Below are 19,713 nucleotides of genomic sequence, written 5' to 3' on the forward strand. Positions count from 1 at the left end.
ATGGATGGATGGATGGATGGATGAGTGAATGGATAGATGGGTGAGTGGATGGATGACTGGATGGATGGATGGGTGAGTAGATGGGTGGATGTATCGATGGATGGATGGGTGGATGGATGGGTGTGCTATACCTTAGGATTTGGGAGAGGATTCCCATGTTATATGGGATAATACAGGATGACCTTTAAGAGTCTCAGCCAGCTATAAAATTCTGTTTGTCCGTGGGCTTCACTGTGCTTTTCCAATATCCATGCATCTTCCCCTGTCATACCCACTGCAAGACGTGCCTTTTCTCCCTCACTGTCCTCATCATCGTGGTGAATCTTTACTCATCTTTTAAAGAGCTGCACAGTTTCCCTACTCCTCCCTCTCCCCAGCTGATCAGCTGTCCTCCCCCTGCGTCCTTCTCACTGCCCACACCACCCCGTCCTGCAGTCTGGTTTCATAGTGCATCTGTCTCATTGAACAAGGAGTTGCTTAAGAGGAAAGACCAGGCCCAAGACCTCCCTCCGTGCCCAGACTTGATATCTAGGTCAGGCCTTGCTTGGGGAGTGAAATAGACTCCTGATCTCAACCAGCTTCAACTTCTTTAGAGCATCCTAGATGGTCTGTAACCAGGATCCAGTAAAAATTGGCTTGAAGGCTATGCCATGCAGGCAGCTGGTAACCCAGACTTCATCTACACACGAGGTCAGAATCCTCGTCTCCCTGGCTCGGAGGTCACAGAAGTTTCGTCATATATTTTAACATGTTAACATTTTTTTTTTAATGTTAATTTATTTATTTTGAGAGAGAGCGAGGGAGAGAGAGAAACCCAAGCAGATTCCATGCTCAGCGTGGAGCCCGACACGGGGCTCAGTCCGTGAGATCATGACCCGAGCCGAAATCAAGAGTCGGACGCTTAACCGACTGAGCCACCCAGACGCCCCTCACATTTAACATTTTTTGAAGTTCTATCCACCTCGTTTTCTCTCCAAGGCAGAAGGCAATGTTTTCTAACTTTGAGGAGCTTACAGCTCTGGACTCAGGTGTTCAGCAGCCTGCTCTGATGCCCCAAGTATGAGGAGGAACTCCTTGGAAAACGTCCAGAATCTGTGACCTGCAGCGTGGCTGAGGACACCTCACTGCGACCAGCAAAAGCCCAGGAAACTCACTCTCGCCCTGATCTGTGTCATCAGAATGGGGAACATTTCTGACATACACATGCCCTCCGAATGTCGGTATTCTGGGCACACAGAGGTCATCGGGGTCCAACCATTCAAAGGCAAAAGGTGTCCTTCCAGATCGCCTTAAGTCTCCATTTTACGGGTGGAGAAACTGAGACCAGAAAAGGGAAAGGACTGACCTGGGGTGGCAGGGCTACTTATGGGACGACGGTGAGAATCAAGTAGAGCCTTTCCTTTGCCCCCACGGGCAACCCCCAAACGTGGCCTTCTTAGAAGGGCTGAGGGAGGGACCAGGTTACAAGACAGCAGGGGAGCCTTTCATGTCTGTCCCTTGCCCGGTTTTCTGGGTGGGAAAACACACAAAGTCTCGGACACCTGCATTTTAAAGCCAGCTGGGAAAAGACTCGGAGCCCAGGGCCCACGGGAAAGAAGAGAATTCGTCTCTGGGGATTCTTCTTCCTTGAGCCCCTAGAAAGCAGGGCAGGTCTTCTCCTGAATGGCTACCATTTTTGGTGCTGCGGTTCAAATCCCACGTCTTGTCCTCCAGTGCTTAGGCATGGCCTCGGGAGAACGGTGACCTCTTTGGGGTGAAAACGGGACACAGAGGAACGCGCGGCCGGGTCTCTCCTCCCATCTCTGCGGGCACAGCCCCCACAAAGCATGGCTTCATGGTGTGTGTTCATTTTTTTGCAGCGTCCTTGCCAAGATTCCCCGGGCTGCCTGGGTGGGGACCTGGCTCACGGTGGTGCCCAGTGAGGTTGCCGAAATGACTCGCGTGGAATGTTCTTTGTGTCTTTAAGAGCAGGAAACATAAGAAGAGCGGACAAGAACCCAGGGGACCTTTGATCCCTTTTCACCCAGAGCCGTGGGCTCAGATGCTCACTCCCGAGGAGGGGACGGAAGGGAACTGTGTGCCTAACTGGCTGAGACCCGGAAGAATGCCTTCTTCCTTCTCCACCTTGGCTGCTCCAGGCCGGGCACTAGGAAACATCAAGTTAAAAGCTCTTTCCTTCTGAAAGGTCTTGTTTCCTCTTCTGGCTCTGTGAGATTATCCCCAAAGAACATTTCCTCAAGTCCGTTAACATCTGCCACATGGGACGGGAAGGTAATTCTCTTAAGAGTCACAGGTGGTCAGAGATGCTCTCCAGTCCAACAACCTCGCCTCACTGATGGGGGACCCGGGGGACCTGCCCGAAGGCACAGAGCCATTTGAGAAGGGCTTCTGTCCCACTCTGACCTCTCAGTGCCACACTCAGTGGCTCTCACTGGGGAGTCGGAAAATGTTAGCTGAATTAAACGAGACCTTTTAGAGTGGGAGAGAGCCAAAGCATAAGAGACTCTCAAAAACTGAGGACAAACTGAGAGTTGATGGGGGTTGGGAGGGAGGGGAGGGTGGGTGATGGGTATTGAGGAGGGCACCTTTTGGGATGAGCACTGGGTGTTGTATGGAAACCAACGTGACAATACATTTCAAAAAAAAAAAAAATGAATTAAACTAGACCCAAGTCTTGCCATTCCCAGACAAGTACCTTTTCTTCTAAACCACTCGTTCTCAACTGTGGCCGGATAGGAAAATCACCCGGATCACTTTCAAAAACCGTGACGTCTGGATCCCACCTCCAGAGATCCTGACAGAAGCTGGTGTGGGTGGGGCCTGAGCACTGGGACTGTCAAACCCTCCCAGGTGCTTCCAATGTGCAGTGAGGACTGAGGACCCCTGATCTAAATCACGCGGCTCCGCAAGATAAACAAAGAGAACTGTTGGTGTCTCGGGCCATTATTTCCTGTCTTCCCAGATGTGGGCACAAGGGGTTGGGTCAAGAGGAAAATGGAGAAAGACCTTCAGTCCCCCCCTTGGAAATGAGCTGTCCACCCCCCACCCACCCCTAAAAGACACAGAAGAGGACCAGGCTAGGAGATCAAGTTAAATGTCCAATTTATTTTTATAACTTGGAACCAGAACAAACTTGGTTTTGAACAAGCGTACAAATGAAATGGCAGACACATGCTGAACTCAACATCGTGACATTAAGGGGAAAAAGAGGCCCAAAATCTTGTACAGAGAATTAAAGGAACAATAAATATTTTACTAAGCAATATTGAAATGACCTCCTGTCATCTCAACATTTTATCCATAATAAAAAAAAAAAAGTGCCCGTTTCTTAAACTGAGCACAAATACCAAGCAATAATAAATAGTTCCAAACTTGTAGTAAAAGACAGAACCTCCAAGTAAACAACAGAAGCTCATACAATAAGTAATAGAAAAGGTAATAAAAATATTTTGCCTTGCCAGTACAAATGCAAACAACTTAAATCAATGGAACTTTGCTTTGCAGGGTTTGAGATACAAAGAGCACCAAAATCACGGGTTTGCCTGTGTGCAACCGAACCTTCGCTACGTCGCTTCGGACCGGGATGAAAGGCTGGCTTCCTTACTTTCTGACATTTTGCTTTAGAGTAGTTCAGCCTCCCCCTCTCCCCGTAAAAGACCCTCTAATGGCAAGTGGCAGGTTCCAATTTGGGGCAACTTTGAACAAAGTTGTGGCAGTATGGAACCCGGCCTGAGGTCGGCTGGGTCACCCAGGCTCGGGGCCCCTCTCACTGCGTCATCTGCTCCAGTGTCAGCTTCTTAAACGTGAGAGAGAAGCATAATGCGCTTTTCTCTGCGGTCGACAGAGACACAATCTTTGTGCTTTAGGATGGCTTAGTCCTGGCATTCTGGTGACTTTGTGTAAGCTGGTGAGGGCTGGCTAGCTTTCGCAATGACAGGAGGACCACCTTGGAGGCTCTCAAGTACCTTAACAGGGCATCCGAAGGGAAGGGCAGCCCCTGGGTCTTCAGGTCGGGTCGGGCAGGTAGGAAACTGACATCTCAGCTTTCTCTCCCCTCCTCCCCATTTCTGTTCACTTTGCAAAGGTAGGTGGCAAGGAGGGAGGGGCGTACTGAACGGAAAAGCTCCCAGAAGAAAGATTTCTGCATTTGGTAAAGAAATTGCCCAAAAAGATGCTTGGTTATACTTTCACAACCTGAAATAATGGTTTTTACAGTTCCTGAAATAAAAAAATGGCTTCCTGATATAGGTATTTTTTTTTTAATGTATTATTCCCTCATCCAAAAAACCACCACTTTATTTCATCTTAAAGCTACTTGGCTTTACAAAAAAAAAAAAAGAAAGAAAGAAAGGGAGAGAAAGAAAGAGAGAGAGAAAGAAAGAAAGAGAAAAGGAAGGAAGAAGAAAAAACAAGAAGAGGACGAAGAAAAAGGGGGGTACAGGGAGGGAGAAAGAGAAGAAATTAAATAAAGACGAAGAAGACAAACAACGGGCTGATAGAGAGGGATGGAGAGGAAACGCAGAGGAAGGAGAGAGAGATATGGAAAGGCACCGAATTCATCCCAGGCCCTCGGCACTCGGAAACTGACGGAATGTAGGTTTCAGCGAGAAAAGCAGCAGAGCAGGTAAGAAAGACAACAGGCCAACACTCTCCGCGGCATGAAAGGCCCTGGCTGTGACGGGGACTCCTTCCTGAAATCCAGTGTGTGCTGCTCTCAACAGCAGCTCACGTCACCTGTGCCTAGCTGATTCACCAGCTCTTGTTACATCTTCCGTTTGTCTGGTTCAGGTTTTCCCAAGGACTAAAGAAAGCTCGGTTTGCATTTCTTTCTGCTCTTACGGGCGGGAGATGTGGTGGTGACCGCCACGATGGACGGTAGAGAAGGAAGATGCTCTCGCTCTCTCCTCGGACCCCTGACATCTTACAGATGGCCTCTCAGAGAACAAGAGGACCCTGCGAGATGTCACCAACATCTTTACGAAAACCGATTTTCCCACTCAACGCGAATAAAGGATTTCCCATCCGGTCTGCTGTGGCCACACCAGGGAGCCTTGATGCAAGGTTCGGGGCGTTCGGGGAGAAGCCCTGCTCGAACAGTCCTTTGTATAGGCCAATTTCGACAAAAATATATACAACTAAAAGGATCTGTGAACCAAAGCATTTGACGACTTCCTTTTGTTTCTTTTCCTCAAAGGTTGTCAAACAACCCTCTTTCTCCTGTACAATAGGACTTAACATACAAATTTTTTTTTGCAACATTTTATCCTGCCAAATTAAAAAAATATATTATGGCAGCCTGTTTGTTTTTGTTTTTTTTTTTCTTTTTATTTCCAAATTCACTAACAAAAAGGTACATTAAATCCCTTTAAAAGGACAAGCTTACAGTTAAAAAATTACAAGCTCCAGTAAAAATACAGCAAGTGCCTACATCATATGAACCAACCAATATATCCATTCCAGAGGGGGCGGGAAGAGAAAAATAAGGTCAAGGTCAGAAATGTGATTTTTTTTTTCTCTGCAAAGCAATAACAATATTAAGCACTTTTTTTCTACATACTTTTTCTACATGGTGTAGCAATCCCCTTTTAATCCCCAAATACAAGTTTCTATACATTTTTTTTTTTGAAATAAAAATTCAACACCCAAGGCAGAAAAGAATTTACTAAAACTCCGACTTTACAGTTACTGTGACAAGAACAAATTTATAGACCCACCATTTAAGTTTTACTGCAACATTTTCAAGGAAAAGAAAAGGGTTTTTTTTTTTTTTCTTGTTTTGTAAAATGCCCAGGCATTCTCAATTATTACAAATACTGGTCCACTTTTACAGTAATCAAGAAATTTTAATATATATAATATATACTAAAACCCCGTCACCAAAAGAAAACAATATACACGCAGCCACTGTGGCATTTTTTTTTATAACCTATTAAGCAAACTTTGAAAAAAAAAAAAAAAGATCGCTCCAACACACATACACACGATTTTTTTTTACCCTTGTATGTATCCAATACTGTAAACGTATTTTTAAGACAGAGTGCACTAAATTTAACTTTAGAAAAAAAATTAGCCATTGTTCCTGAATTGTTTTTGTTTGTTTTGTTTTTCATTCAACGATATCAGCGTGTAACTTCTGTCACTTGAGTTTTAATTCAGCAGTAAATCACCTCCACGCCAAATCTAAGCAGCGTTGTCCCAAAAAACAAAAGGGGTTGAGGATAATTCAGCTAAGGATGTCCACGGTTGTGCTGGGTTTATTTCTTCATTTGATTGGGTCCTTATGGCATTTTCACGTCCTCTATCTTCAGCCAGGATTTTTAAAATTTAATCTAATTAAAGGTAAAGGTGGCTTTGTTTGTATCTAAAGAATGTACTTTTCTTGTTTTACTCTTAAAAAGTCTTTTCGTTTCCAAAAACAAAAAAAAAAACAAAAAAAAAACAAGGTTTGCATTTGTCTCAAGAGACTCAAATAGGAAGATCAGTTTTCAAGGCACTCACGTCAAATTGAATGGCAGTAGAAAAACTGTCCAATAAATTATTTTATTTTGTTCTTTATAGTGCCAGTATTGTGAATGCCATGCTTAGCAACACTGACACTCGATCTCAGCCGTCCCTTACAGTTTAACCCACCTCTGGGCCAGAGAGAAGAATATGCTGCAATTTCTTGTTTAGAAGCCATTTAATTTAAATGCAAACAAAAGCTTTAAAGTGCGGGTCAACAGAATTCCAATGTCTAATCTTAACAGTCCAATGTTTAGAACCTTCCAACCTAATGGGATAGAAAAAAAAAAAAAAAATTGGAAAGTAGCGCTGGGCACCTTCGGATGGAACTCTTTCCCTGCTTTTCCAGTAAAAGGGAACAGAAATTTGCAAGATTTTCCCCCCTGTCCGTACAATGTCATCAGTGTGCATTAAATGAGAGAATACTAACTTCTCTCAATTCACCTCGTCCAGGGCACTTGTCTGCTTGAGACACGGTCATAAATTATCACTTGTAGCAACATAGGACTTGGGACTTTTTGTAGTGGGGGTGATAGAGACAGAGAGAGAGAGAGAGAGAGAGAGAGAGAGAGAAAAGCCATCAAGCCAGAAGAAGCCTGAAAGAATACGGTGGCTTTCTTCCTGTGTCACTGCAGATCACCGTCTACCCAAAAAAAGGTACCCTCCGCCCATTTTATGTAGCCTAATCTACAGCAAAGAGCCAAGGCGGCACCCCAGGGCACACCCACAGCCCAAGAAAAGGACAGTATCTGCTGATGCCACACCACTGGAGAATGCTCTCAGGCCATCCCCCCCGCCCCCTGCCCGCAGCTCTCAAAAACTGGCATTTCTCCGGCAGTGTGGAGTTTTCGGGGTGGGGGCCCCCACCACTCAAACGTTTCCTTGTATCATGTAAAGGTTGCAGAAAAGGCCTCTGTTACTCAGGACATCATCAGTGCTACATCTCCATTCCAACTCTGAAGCAAAGTGCTACGACCTTAAAGATTGTTATCCGCTGTACATCCACCCCCCCCCAAAAAAAAAACCCAAAAAACCAACAAAAACAAAAACAAAAAAACAAAACAAAACAAAAAAATGCATGCCACTTTTTATTTCAGGACCAAAGAAGGAATTAAAAAAAGTAAACTTTAAAAGTCATTTAAGTGTTGGCTTCTTCACAAGAAATTACACATGCTTAGCTTAAATTTCAAAAAAGCAGCGCCCTCCCCCCCAAATTATAATTTAAAAGATAAGCTTCCCTTCTACACTGCTCGGGAGTCATTGCTCAGGCTACTACTGGGTTTAAAAAAACAAACGAACAAACAAAAAAAAAAAAAAAAAAAAAAAAACAACGAAGGGATGGATACCCAACAAAATCTCTTAAAAGAATTTAAACACAAAGAATAATAATAAAAAGTACCTGCACATGCCAAAAAAATTACAAAACCCAATAAATACAGAAATTATTGCACAGTTAAAAGGCTCCACAATTTTTACTGCCTCCATCAACCCTCGGGTTTCCGTAGGACTTCGTAGACACAGGTTAGGTTGGAGCGCCGCCTCCCCCGGGGCCCCCCGGGGACGCGCGGGGGTGGGGGGTGGGGGCCCGGGGCGGGGGGGGGGGGGGGGGGGAGGAGGGGGGGTGCCGAAGTGGCGCAGACGCGGAGGCAAGTGTCAAGGTCAGCATTCTCGCGGTTGGCAACGGTTCCACTGTACAGGTGCGGGGCGCCGGGGCCCCGCGCGCTTAGCTCCTCTCGGCCTGCTCGATTTTGACGTCGTTAGTCAGCAAGTGCTCCCCGTGCCACTTTTTCATGTGTTTCTCCAGGGTGCTGTAGACGCTGAAGGGCATCTGGCAGATGTCGCAGCGGTACACCTCCTTGCCGATCTGCCCGTGCGTCTTCATGTGGCGCGTGAGCTTGCTGCTCTGCGCGCACGCGTAGTTGCACAGCTCGCACTTGTAAGGCCGCTCGCCGGTGTGGCTCCGCCGGTGCACCGTCAGGTTGCTGCAGTTCTTGAACACCTTGCCGCAGTACTCGCACGTGTCGCTGCGGCGGCCCTCCTTGGAGCTCGGCCGCCCGGGGCCCGGGCCGCCCAGGTGCGGCGTGCTGCCTCCGCTGGCCGTGCCGCTGCGGCCCGACAGCCCGCCGTCCAGCAGGTCCCCGGGCGGCGTGGAGAAGCGCAGGCTGCCGTTCTCGGACGAGTGCTCGGACGACGTGGCGAAGGGCGACTGGCGCGCGTCCGTGAAGCCCAGGAAGGGGTCCTTCATGAAGTGCCGCGACGCCGCGTAGCCCACGAGCCACTGCGAGTACACGTTCTCGGACGGGATGAGCGTGGCGGGCGGCAGCTCCAGGTCCTTCTCCACCTTGATGCGCTTGGCGGCGCTGTTGAGCCCGGGGCTGGGCAGCGGCGCCGGCTTGCGCGGGAACAGGCCCGGGAAGGGCTCGGCGCCCGGCGCGAAGCCGCCGCCGCGCCCGTTGACCGCGCCGCCCGGGCCCGCGTCGCCGCAGCCGCCCGCGTCGTCGTCGTCGTCGCCCGCGTCGCCGCCGCCGCCGCCGCCGCCGCCCGGCGCGCGCTTCAGGAAGGCGCCGCGCTTGGGCTTGTCGGCCAGCAGCTCGCCGTACTGCGGCAGCGCGCCCAGCCCCACGTTCTCCATGACCTTGCCCAGCACCAGCGCCTTCTCGTCGGCCAGCGCCTTGGCCGCGCCGCCCACGCCGCCCGCGCCCGCCACCCCGGCCACCCCGCCGCCGCCGTTCTCGCGGTTGCGGCTCAGCTCCGAGTCCATGCTGAAGCTCGACTCCGGCCGGCTCTCGTTCTCCAGCAGCAGCTCCTCCTCCTCCTCCTCCTCCTCCTCGTCCTCCTCCTCGGGCTCGTGGCCCAGCGACGGGTCGCTCTCGTGGTGGCGGAAGTCGCCGTCGGCCGCCTTGAGGCCCTCGCCGGCCAGCTCGCTGGTGCCGGGCTCCGGGGAGCTGGCGGCCGAGAGGCCGTCGTCGGAGCGGCCGGCCAGCGAGCCGGCCTTGTGCATGTGCGTCTTCATGTGGCGCTTGAGCTTGCTCGCCTGCGAGCACGCGTGGTCGCACAGCTGGCACTTGTAGGGCTTCTCGCCCGTGTGGCTGCGCCGGTGCACGATGAGATTGCTCTGGAACTTGAACGTCTTGCCGCAGAACTCGCACGACTTGCTCTTGGCCGGCGGCTGCGGCGGCGGCGTGCCCCCGGGCGGCATGGGCGGCAGCGGCGGCGTGCTCAGGAACGGGGACTTGGGGCTGGGCTGGAAGGGGTTCAGGAGCCGGTGCATAGGGTTGCCGCGGCCCGGCGACACGGGCGGCGGCGTGGAGCTGTTGCCCGCCAGCTCGCGGAGCCGCCGCGAGAAGTCCATGGCGGGCGAGTCGATGGCCATGGGGTTGAGGCGCATGACTCGGTCAAAGGCACTGGGGTGCTGGGCGACGAGCCCCATCTCCTCGGCACTGAGGCGGTGCGGGTCCAGGTGGTGGCGCGGCGGCGGGCTGAAGAGCGGCGGCGTGCCGGGCAGGCGGCCCTCGCCGAAGCCCGGGTGCTCCCGCAGGATGGGGCCCGTCATGCGCAGCAGGTTGAAGGGGTTGCTGTCGCCCAGGAAATTCATGAGCGGGGACTGGGCCACGGCCTCGGGCCCGAGCGGCGGCGGGATGGTGAGCCGCGGCGTGAGCGAGCTGCTGGCCGGCCCGGGCTCCAGGTAGATGCGGAAGCCGTGCGTGTTCTGCGCGTGCTGCAGCAGGAACCACGCGCTGTTGAAGGGCTGCTTGCATGTTGTGCAAATGTAGCTGGAAGGCTCATCTTTACCTGGGGAGACACACGGACAGAAAGGCAGAGAGAGCGTGAGAAGCGGACGGGGCGCGCGCACCGCGGGGCCACGGACCTGAAGGCGCGCGGTGGGGATGTAGGGGGGCGGTGGGGGGGGGGGGGAGGGGCGCGAAGCGAGTCCCGGATCCGCGGGGCTCTGGAGGGCGGCCTCGGGGCCCCTTCGGAGCAGGCCGAGGCCGGCGACGTGTTCGACGCTCCGGCCAAGACTCCACGGGGCTGGAAGGCTGAGGCAAGCTGGCTCTGTGGGCAGGTTGCCCCCGCGGAGCCCAGATCGGCCACACGACCTCAGCGAGCAGCCCCAAATTCCTAGGCTTCTGCTTGCTTCCCCTAAAGAAGAGGCGCTCTTATCCCCATTGCCTCAGAAGCCAAATGAGGCCGCGTTGGTGAGAATGACTGATGTCAACGATAAAACAGCAGGGACACCACAACCGTGAGGGACCAGGGTTTTATCCACCAAGGCCACTGGTGACATTTGGATCTCGATGACTGTGTTGGGGGGAGGGGGTCCTGTGCCTTGTAGAATGTTCAGCAGCATCCCTGGCCCCCACCCCCTACAAGCCAGTCACACTCCCTTCCCCGGTTATGAGGATCACAGAACTCTCTAGGCGTTACCAAGTGTCCCCTGGTGGGGGCCAAAACCGCAGCTCAATGCCCCCCCCCCCTTTAGAACCACTGGTTAGTCAACACTTGATCCAAGGAGGTTCTAAAACACGCAAGTCACTCAACTGCCTGGCAGACGTTGTTTTGAAGTGACATGGCTGATCCCTCTGCATCGTTTGGGATTTTTGCTATAGGACCTTCTAGGGTTTCACACACCACACTACATGCAGAAAGCACCGTCAAATTTAAACGTGGATACGAAGGAACAGAAGGAATTCAGCATAAGAAGATCGCTGCTGTGTGGCGGCTGCCCCCCCCCTTCCTCCTATGGCCTCACACACGGAGGCCCCCGCCCCATTCCTCCCATGGCCCTAACCACGGAAGCCGGCCTCCACCGGCCGCTGGGAGGGCGCTGGATAGGGGGCCACTGGCCTCCATGAAGTCCTTTGCCAGAATGCTAACCGCACGGGGGAATGTCAAATCTGACGGGGTGGTCAGGATGAATGGTGGCAAGTGTGGATTTGTTACATACTGGCTCCCGTGGCGTCGGAAGCAAATCGTAGCGGACACTTGTGGGCACTGAGCCAAAAACGTTACTGTCTTTGTCCATCATCGGGGCCGTCACAAAATGGAGGCTGAATGTTTCAGCCAGAACCTGTCTCGTGGCCGCCCTCCTCACCCTGCGGGTCAAACTCGCTGCCTTTTCCGTCTGAACCTCTGCTCGGGCTTCCCATAAAGGCGCAGGTGCGGGCGGGCCCTGCTTTCTACCCCGAGATTCGCTCGCTGGCCGGGAGGGAAAAGAGAACAAGACATCACAGCCGCGATCTTGAAAAACCCCTTTTAAGAGCTTTCCTGTAGCTGGAAGGTCTTAACGCTGAGAAGGCAAGGTAGCCGCAGACTCCCCGGAGAAGCCAAAGGTGCAGACGAATGTCCACGCCCCAAGTCAGGAAGGTGACGTGAGAACACAGCGCAGTGCAGAGTGGAGAAGACCCCTCCATCTCGACCTTTCCCCCAAAGACTTGAGGACTTCTGAAATCCCATGCAGAGATTTATTTTTTATTTTGACTCGTTCGAATTATGTTTCCGGAGGACTTCATGCTTAGCTGTAAAAACCAAGCGACTCGAAGACCCAACGGCCTGAGCCCTACGCAGGGTAGGCCGGACAGCTTCAGGGGGGCAGCGTGCGCACACCCCACGGCGCCAGGCGGAGATCCTCCCAGACCACACAACCAACTAGGCCAGAGCACCCCCCACCGGCAACCAAGACGTGCGTTTCAGGTTTGGTGTCCTCCAAGAATCATCAGTCCACTCTCGTCTCCTAGTCTGTACACACATGCGTGGCGGCAAGGACACCAGCGGGCAGGGGGAAGGACGGAGAAGAAAAAAAAGAATTCTGAGCTTCAACTTCACTTCGCTTTTAAAGCCAGCTCAAGTACATCTGCTGAGGCAATTCTCTCCCTCCGGTGTGCCCAGTACGTCTGGGTAATTCGGTTCCCCGTGTTGGGAGTCCCTGAGGAGATTTTGCCCACCTGGAAAATGGCAGGGGGCCTCCCAAGGCCCTGGGCCGCCATGTTTCTCCCAGGATGCCGTTCAGCAGGACCAGCCCTGGGCCTTCCCTTCTGGCACACGTCCCTCAGCTGGCAAAGAAGACGCCATCTCCCGTCCTAGCTTATTAGTTAATGTACTTGGGAGAACAGAACCCTTTGCCTCACACTGCCTCACAAGGGAGCTGGCCAGAAGCCATAATATTTAGAGTCCCGCTCAAATCCTTTTCTAGAGCAAGGCAGAATAAATACGTAATAAATAACAAGAAGATAAATAAAATGTCCCTTTCTGACACGGGAGCTAATAACGCAAATGAAGTGCCACATCCCACAAGGTCATAGATCTTCAAATTAAAGAGCGTTTCTGTACCCTTCACCTTGGCTTCGGAAACTCTAATTAATCGATTTATGGCACACAGCTGTTCTTCATGTTTTTAAGTGGGGCCACCTCCTTCCGCCTCCCCCCCCCCCCCATCTCTTTGTTCATCATCTTCGTTCCTTGGGCTTCAACTCCAGAGCACTTCCTGTTTCTTGTTCTGATGGCCACACGTTTTCTAAAAGTTCCACCGCCGGTGCGGGATGGGGATGTCAGAAGAAAACGCAGAACTCCCTGGCAGGCCAGGAATAAAGACTGCTCTTCAGCCGAAATGGCCGATGAAAACATTTTTGTAACTCAAAATGGCAGCTGCTGGGAAGCATGTAGCTACATGTTCTAAAGAGCTCAGATGTTTCCACTTCTGAAAAGGAAAGAAAAGGGAAAAAAAAAAAAAAAGATGCCCGCTAAAATTCTGGAGCGGCTGAAAGAGGGGGTCACCTGTCCGTAAACCACCGTCAGGTGGGGAAGAGCTAGGCGTCTGTCACATCGGATCTCAGGGCCACTCCTCACGCCGGAGGAAGCCCTTTCTTTTCCCGCACCCCTGAATGAACCGCTGTGGTTCGGTTCCCAGACTTTCCTTCTCGCGGAGGCAAGACTGCCAGGGACGGCCTTCCCGGGATCTGACAGCTTCTGACTTTTCTAAAAATCTCACAGCCCTCAGAGGCCCTCCCTAGACGAGTCCCTTTCCACTCTCCCCAACCTTTTTTTTCTTTTTTAATAAAACGTTCGTTTCCACATTACCAGTTCACGGTTCTCTCTTGCCTCGAAGTAGCCTTGAGCACTAGGGGCTGCTCGCTTTTCACAAGTGAACAGTGTCAGAAGTCTTTGAAGAGCCACTCGGAACATTTTTCTATTCGAAAACTCACTAAATATTTCACACTCGCGGCCTACCAGTCACGGACAGCTCATTTTTTAGACGCAAGGGAAGACCCTTGTCCAGAGGGCCGGCCCCCTCCCCTCCCCTCCCCTCCCCTCCCCGGGACCGGAGGTGATGATCCCCTCCCTCCTCAAGCTCAGGGCCACCTGCCCAGAGGTGAGCCGGAGGCTCCGTGAGGTGATGACTTTGCCAGCAGCCCAGACAGGACCCACTTCCCACCACGCTGCTGCTGGGGCTGCTGAGGTTCCGAGTGACAGGTGGATGCCTAGATTATTCTGAACTGACGTCAGACCCGGCCTAGAGACCTAGAAATGTCAGCTGTACTTGCATCACTAAATCAGGCTTGGCAACTCAGAAGCCAGGGCCCGTGTCTGTCCTTGCTTGCTTGCTTCCTTCCTCAGACATTTTTACTCCTCAGTTGGCAGAAACCCAGACTGGAGCTTCTTCGCTTTAACGGCTCTAAAGGCAGTCCTTATGTCTTTCTCAAGTTCGAGACCCTCCCTTCCCACGAGCCTGGACGGCGGCACGGGTTCACACCTCTGCCTTGACATTTCCAGCTCAGTGGAGTCGATCAAATCACAACCTCCTTGAGCCTCGGTTTCCTCATCAGTAGAGTGGGAATAATACGCCTGCCTCCAAAGAGGGCTGGAGGTATCCAATGGGACCCCGTATGTGGACACACACCGTAAATCGTGCACCACTGTGCAGGAGTTTGTAGGTTTTGGTGTTTAGGGTTCATCCTCATACCTGGCAGGTGCATCCACGTTTCAACGATGCCTTTCTGTGTAAGTCTGGCAGTAATGAAACCTGGGAGGAATTGTAACGCGGCCTGCCTAATGCATTAGAGGTTCCGGGGAAGTGAGAACTTGCAAACGTCGAGGAAACATCATTTTTCATTGTGCCTCTTGGGAACCGACAGGCAACTGGACTCTTGCAGATGAAATGAGAGTCTCCCTCTGCCAGGAGGGCTTTTGTTTTGTTTTGTTTTGTTTCGTTTTTAATGAGCATTTAAATAGTTGTTCCTCCTTGGTATGCCGGTTACTCTAATAACACCAATAAAGGTATCGGGGATGTTCAATAAAAAAAGCGCCGGGGTGGCTCAGTCGGTTGAGCGTCTGACTTCTGCTCAGGTCATGATCTCACAGCCTGTGGGTGTGAGCCCCAGGTCGGGCTCTGTGCTGACAGGTCGGAGCCTGGAGCCTGCTTCGGATTCTGCTGTCTCCCTCTCTCTCTGTCCCTCCCCCCACTCTCACTTTGTCTCACTCTGTCTCTCAAAAAAAAAAAACAAACATAAAAAAAATTTTTTTTTAAAAACCCACATCTTTAATTGATTATTCAACGAAAAGGCCATAACTGAGCGTGCTAGTTTAACAGGTCCCTCTAAAGGCCAGCTGATACCACCTGGAAGGGCACTCGGACCTGTGGAAGCCGCAGTGGGTCACTGCCGCTCAGAGGGCGACAGCAAGGGTACCTGAACTCCCAGCTCGAGCAGGGCCATGTTCTCCAAAGCCGGCAGCAAAATCAGAATCCGGGCACCCAGACCTGGGTCTTGGCTTCACACAGCCCTCCACAGTTTGCAAAGTGCCTTACAGCTGGTTTGGCATTTTTGCGTGCATTAGCGCATTTCATCGTTACTCACACGGCCTCCGAGGAAGGCCAGGCGAGGGCTGCATCCTGCCGGCACGTGAGGAAACGGAAGCTCCGAGAAAGAGGGAGAGTCCCACAGCCAGCAGGGAGAGGGCCGTGCCCGTCCTCAGGGTTTCAGACCCCAGGCTCGGTCCCGGCCGTCTCTCCAGCACGCGGTACCACCGAGGGATGGATGGTTCTTTGTACGCTTGTCAGGGCCTGTTTTACAATGAAAATGCCCAAAAAAGAGGTTCACCTGCCACGCTGCGTGTCCCTTCAGGGAAGGGTACCGATCATCTTATGGAACCCACTCGGGGCCACCGCAGGCCTTGCCCCTGGAGGGAGACGTTTCACAAAGCAAATAAGCCCATGGCGGGAGGCGGGGGTGGGGGGAAGGCAACAGGACCCAGGACCCAGATGCAGGGGCAGGATGCTGGATCTCAGGGTCTTCCTACAGCAGGCCCTTCCCGTCTCTGGACATCAGGGTGCACTTGGGTCACCAGCCAATCACCCAGTCCTCCTCCAGTGTCTGTGACTGCTAACAATACCGTCCCCACAGTTCCAAAATGATAATAATTATCATCACTATTTTCCCTCCAATGTGCAGACCCCTTCTTAGTTTAAATACGGTCGGTCTCCCCTTTCATGATCCCAGAGAGAAAATGTCAGCTGGCCACCCCAGCGGTTTTCGTGGGTTTTGCCGTCTGTATTATTATTTTTTTTTTTTAATTTTTTTTTTATTTTTGGGACAGAGAGAGACAGAGCATGAACGGGGGAGGGGCAGAGAGAGAGGGAGACACAGAATCGGAAACAGGCTCCAGGCTCCGAGCCATCAGCCCAGAGCCTGACGCGGGGCTCGAACTCACGGACCGCGAGATCGTGACCTGGCTGAAGTCGGACGCTTAACCGACTGCGCCACCCAGGCGCCCCCGGTCTGTATTATTTCTAAGCATGGCCATCTACAAAATCTACAACCACCCCTGCTCGTTCTGAACGTGCTCTGTCAAACCTCAGCCTCTTGGAGCAGGAAGGTACGGCTACGGGCATAATGGCAGCAGTAACTTAACCGCCATTAAATCCTTACACGAGCCTGCCACAGCTGACTAGAACGGGACCTCAGCCGAGGCTCCAAACAACCCCCAACTAAGGACATGGTGTCCCAGGCACCGTGTCACAGATGAGGACACGGAGGGCTGGAAGAAAGAAGGCGGTCAGCCCCACGGCGTGCTCTTGAGTTACGTGCTGACTGATAAAAGCCTGGTCAAGGGAGAGAATGTACAGACCCCGGCCCTGGCCCAGGCACTTGGACATGGTAATGGGGAGGCTATGCCTTGGTTACCTGACCTTTCATTCCAGCCCGTGTGCTAACTCAAAAGTGGAGATGTGCTGCTTTGGGCTGGCACCGCGGTAACTCTGTGAAGTCACGCTGATGGGGGAACAGATGCACTTTCTTGGTCCTGGTGGTGGTGATAAAAGCCATACACTATCCTGTACGATCTCCCGGGTGCTCAGCCAGCCTCGGCTGGCTCGGTTAGCGGAGCCCACGCCCTCCGCCAGTGCCCGTGGCAGACACGGCCGCTCCATCCCTGCGCTCTCCCTCCAGGCCTCGGAATCCTCTCGACCCTCATCACCACGTAAAGCGTGCCACTGTCTGGGATCTGTGGATCCCGGGCCACAGAAGCCCGGTAAGTGGGGAGCCCGGTGAGACGGGGCTGAATTCAGTAGGCAGCAGTGGGTGTCCTGCTGAGGGCAAAGGCCACACGGGCTCTTCATTCATTCACTGCACAGACAGGAGCCGGGCACCCTTTATCCACCAGGGACCCTCCCCAGGCGGCCAGAGCTCACGGAACACCTGATGCCCCCTCTCAGTCATTTGATGAAAAGTACGAGCACTGCTCCGTAGGCAGCCGTGGTGCCGGAAGAGGGGAGAATATTTGGGCTCGGCTGCATTTGGGTTCAGAGCCTGCACTGTGGGGCTCTCGTCTGCAAGGCCCCATTTAGTCCTCGTGTTTGCACGCCAGCTTGCACCCGCCCTTCCCTGTGCCCAGAATACTTGCTTTTGCTTCTCTACCTGCAAAACGTCTTGTGAGAGCCAGCACACCCCCACCCCACCCCCCCGCCGCCAGTATGTTCCCACAGCATCCAGGGAATACTACCTGATACTGATCACTCGTACTATCATAATCTGTCCTTGACCTTGGAGTGTTCAACTTGCCTGCGATCTGCACGTGCCAGTGTTGGACTTGTGCTCTTAGGCAGATGCTCACGGCAACTTTGGAAAGTGGGTTTTAATCCAGACTTCGTGTAAAAAAGAAACTAAGTCTCATCACAGGTAAGTTCACACGGCTTATGGTTCACAGACCCCAGATCCACACAGGGTCTGAGCCCAGGGCCTGTGCTGTGTTCAGACACACACCTGGCTGCCCCGTCCATGGAACCACAAAGGCCACTATCACCGGCCCCGGGGAGGGACCCGGAGCAGGCACGCAAACCACTCTACCTGCTGGTGAACACCAGCAAGCTGCGGGCTTCATGCAGAAGACAGCACGCGTACCCTGGCTGAGAACGGAGACCTTACACGGGTGGGAAAACTTCACGCAGCCTCGCAGTGTTGGGGGACAGTCCGCCGACCCTGCCGGCATCCTTGCGGCCCAGGTAAGCTGTGCGCTTCATATGCCTGGAGTTAACTCGGGGCTGGGTGACTGGGCCTCCAGCCTCCCCCACAGCCTCTATCGTTCCCCTAGACAGCTGGTCGTGCACAAAAACACTACTGAATCTTGCTTCCAGCAAAAGAGGCACACCTGGGAAGTTAGTGAACCCAAGGAAATCTAACTGTGCCCCAAATGCTCTAGAGACATGCCCTTCTTATTCATTCATTCATTCATTCTCCATTCGGCCATCATGCACCAGATGCCAACCTGGCAGGCACTATTCAGAGGGACCGGCTGTGACCCCTCCCTTCCAGGAAGCCACAGGTAGGGGGCTGGGGATGAAAGGAGGTCTTCAATATCATTTAGCCATATGCCCCTCCCCCCTCCTCCCTTTGCTCTACAAATGCAGGACCCATCTGCCACATGCCAGGCCCCGTGCTGAGTGAAGGGACACAGAAATGCACATCTGCCCGCATGGAGCCCACAGTTGAGTTCAAGAGCTAATAATTCCACACGTTTCTAGTAAGGCTTCGGGCCACGAGGTCTACGGTGTGACATGTGGCACGGGACCCAGAGGAGGGAGAGATTGGCAGTGTGGGGGGATCAGGAAGACCTCTCAGAGGGGGAGGTCCTAGAGCTGAATTCTGAAGGAAAAATGAGTCTATCTTGCAGAGAAAGGAGAGAAAGGGGGTGCCAGGCAGAGGAAACGGCATGCACAAAGGGTCGTGGGACCCCAGACTCACAGAGGCGAGGAAAAGGATACGGGACTGAAAATGTGGTTTTGGATCAATCTGAGGAGGCTCTGAAAACCCACAAAGAAACTGAGCTGGCTACAGCACAAATTCCATTGCTAGAAATTCCATCACGGCGAAAGCTTTGATATATATATTTTTTTAATATGAAGATTTCTAAACCCACACTCAAGGCCTACTCGAGTCAGAAACTGTTCCATACAGCAAAATGACAGTACAGCCAAAGGACACAGGAGAACCCCTTAGATGGCTCTTTCTGAGACCAGATCCCCCCTTCCCCGACTATGAAACCGTAAGATGTAAAGAAAGGAAGCCAGGGGGGCCTGGGAAATGCAAGGAGGAAGTTTAAAATCCAATCTGTGAGGACCGCTGGCCCGACAAGGTGGCTTCTAAATCACTCTCTCCAGCAGGAGTTCTATCATTCCGGCAAGACTCCCATCTGAACCCCCTGGACCCGTGAGCCAGCCTCAGGAACAGGGCGGGCCACGTTCTCAGCGGAACAAAGTATCAGAACTCAACTACAGCTGCTGACACCACGCACCCCAGATTCCACCCCCCCCCAGTCTCGATTTCAACTGCTCGATTCTGTGGTCAGACCAGGTGTGCACTTCAGGCTCAGGAAACAGCCACCCAAGCCCCGAGACAAAGCAATACTGCTGACCGCGGGGGCATCTCGGGGAAGGGTGAGAACAGCACTGTGTGCTAGTCAGATGGAAGAGCCAGAAGCAGGACACACAGAGTGATCTGAGACGTGGCAACTCACTTACAGCACCCTCAAAAAACTACGGCACATTCCTCAAGATCATCTTTATAGAACTCCCCCCCCCTTTGCATAAGGCGCTCAAATCAGCTGGAAATAGTATGTCTTCCCCAAAATAGACGAACGCGTCGTCAGATTCCCTTGAAATCTTTCTGCAGACTTCTCTGAAAAGGACCTACAACAGTGGGATGTGGTGGGCGGACAGATAAACGT

At 52.5% G+C, this 19,713-nt stretch overlaps 1 protein-coding gene across 4 annotated transcripts in view; it reads right to left on the bottom strand.

Annotated features, from left to right (window-relative positions):
• Positions 1–8,109: 8,109 nt before the first annotated feature.
• BCL11B (BAF chromatin remodeling complex subunit BCL11B) overlaps positions 8,110–19,713 on the bottom strand; it is a 92,659-nt gene continuing 81,055 nt past the window's right edge. For all 4 annotated transcript variants that reach the window (XM_042944247.1, XM_042944245.1, XM_042944246.1 and 1 more), the window contains one exon: positions 8,110–10,293. In XM_042944247.1, the coding sequence (XP_042800181.1) occupies positions 8,225–10,293 (2,069 nt within the window). In that variant the 3' untranslated portion in view covers positions 8,110–8,224. The remainder of the gene's footprint in view (positions 10,294–19,713) is intronic.

This window comes from Panthera leo, chromosome B3 (assembly GCF_018350215.1).
Source record: "Panthera leo isolate Ple1 chromosome B3, P.leo_Ple1_pat1.1, whole genome shotgun sequence".
NCBI lineage: Eukaryota > Metazoa > Chordata > Mammalia > Carnivora > Felidae > Panthera > Panthera leo.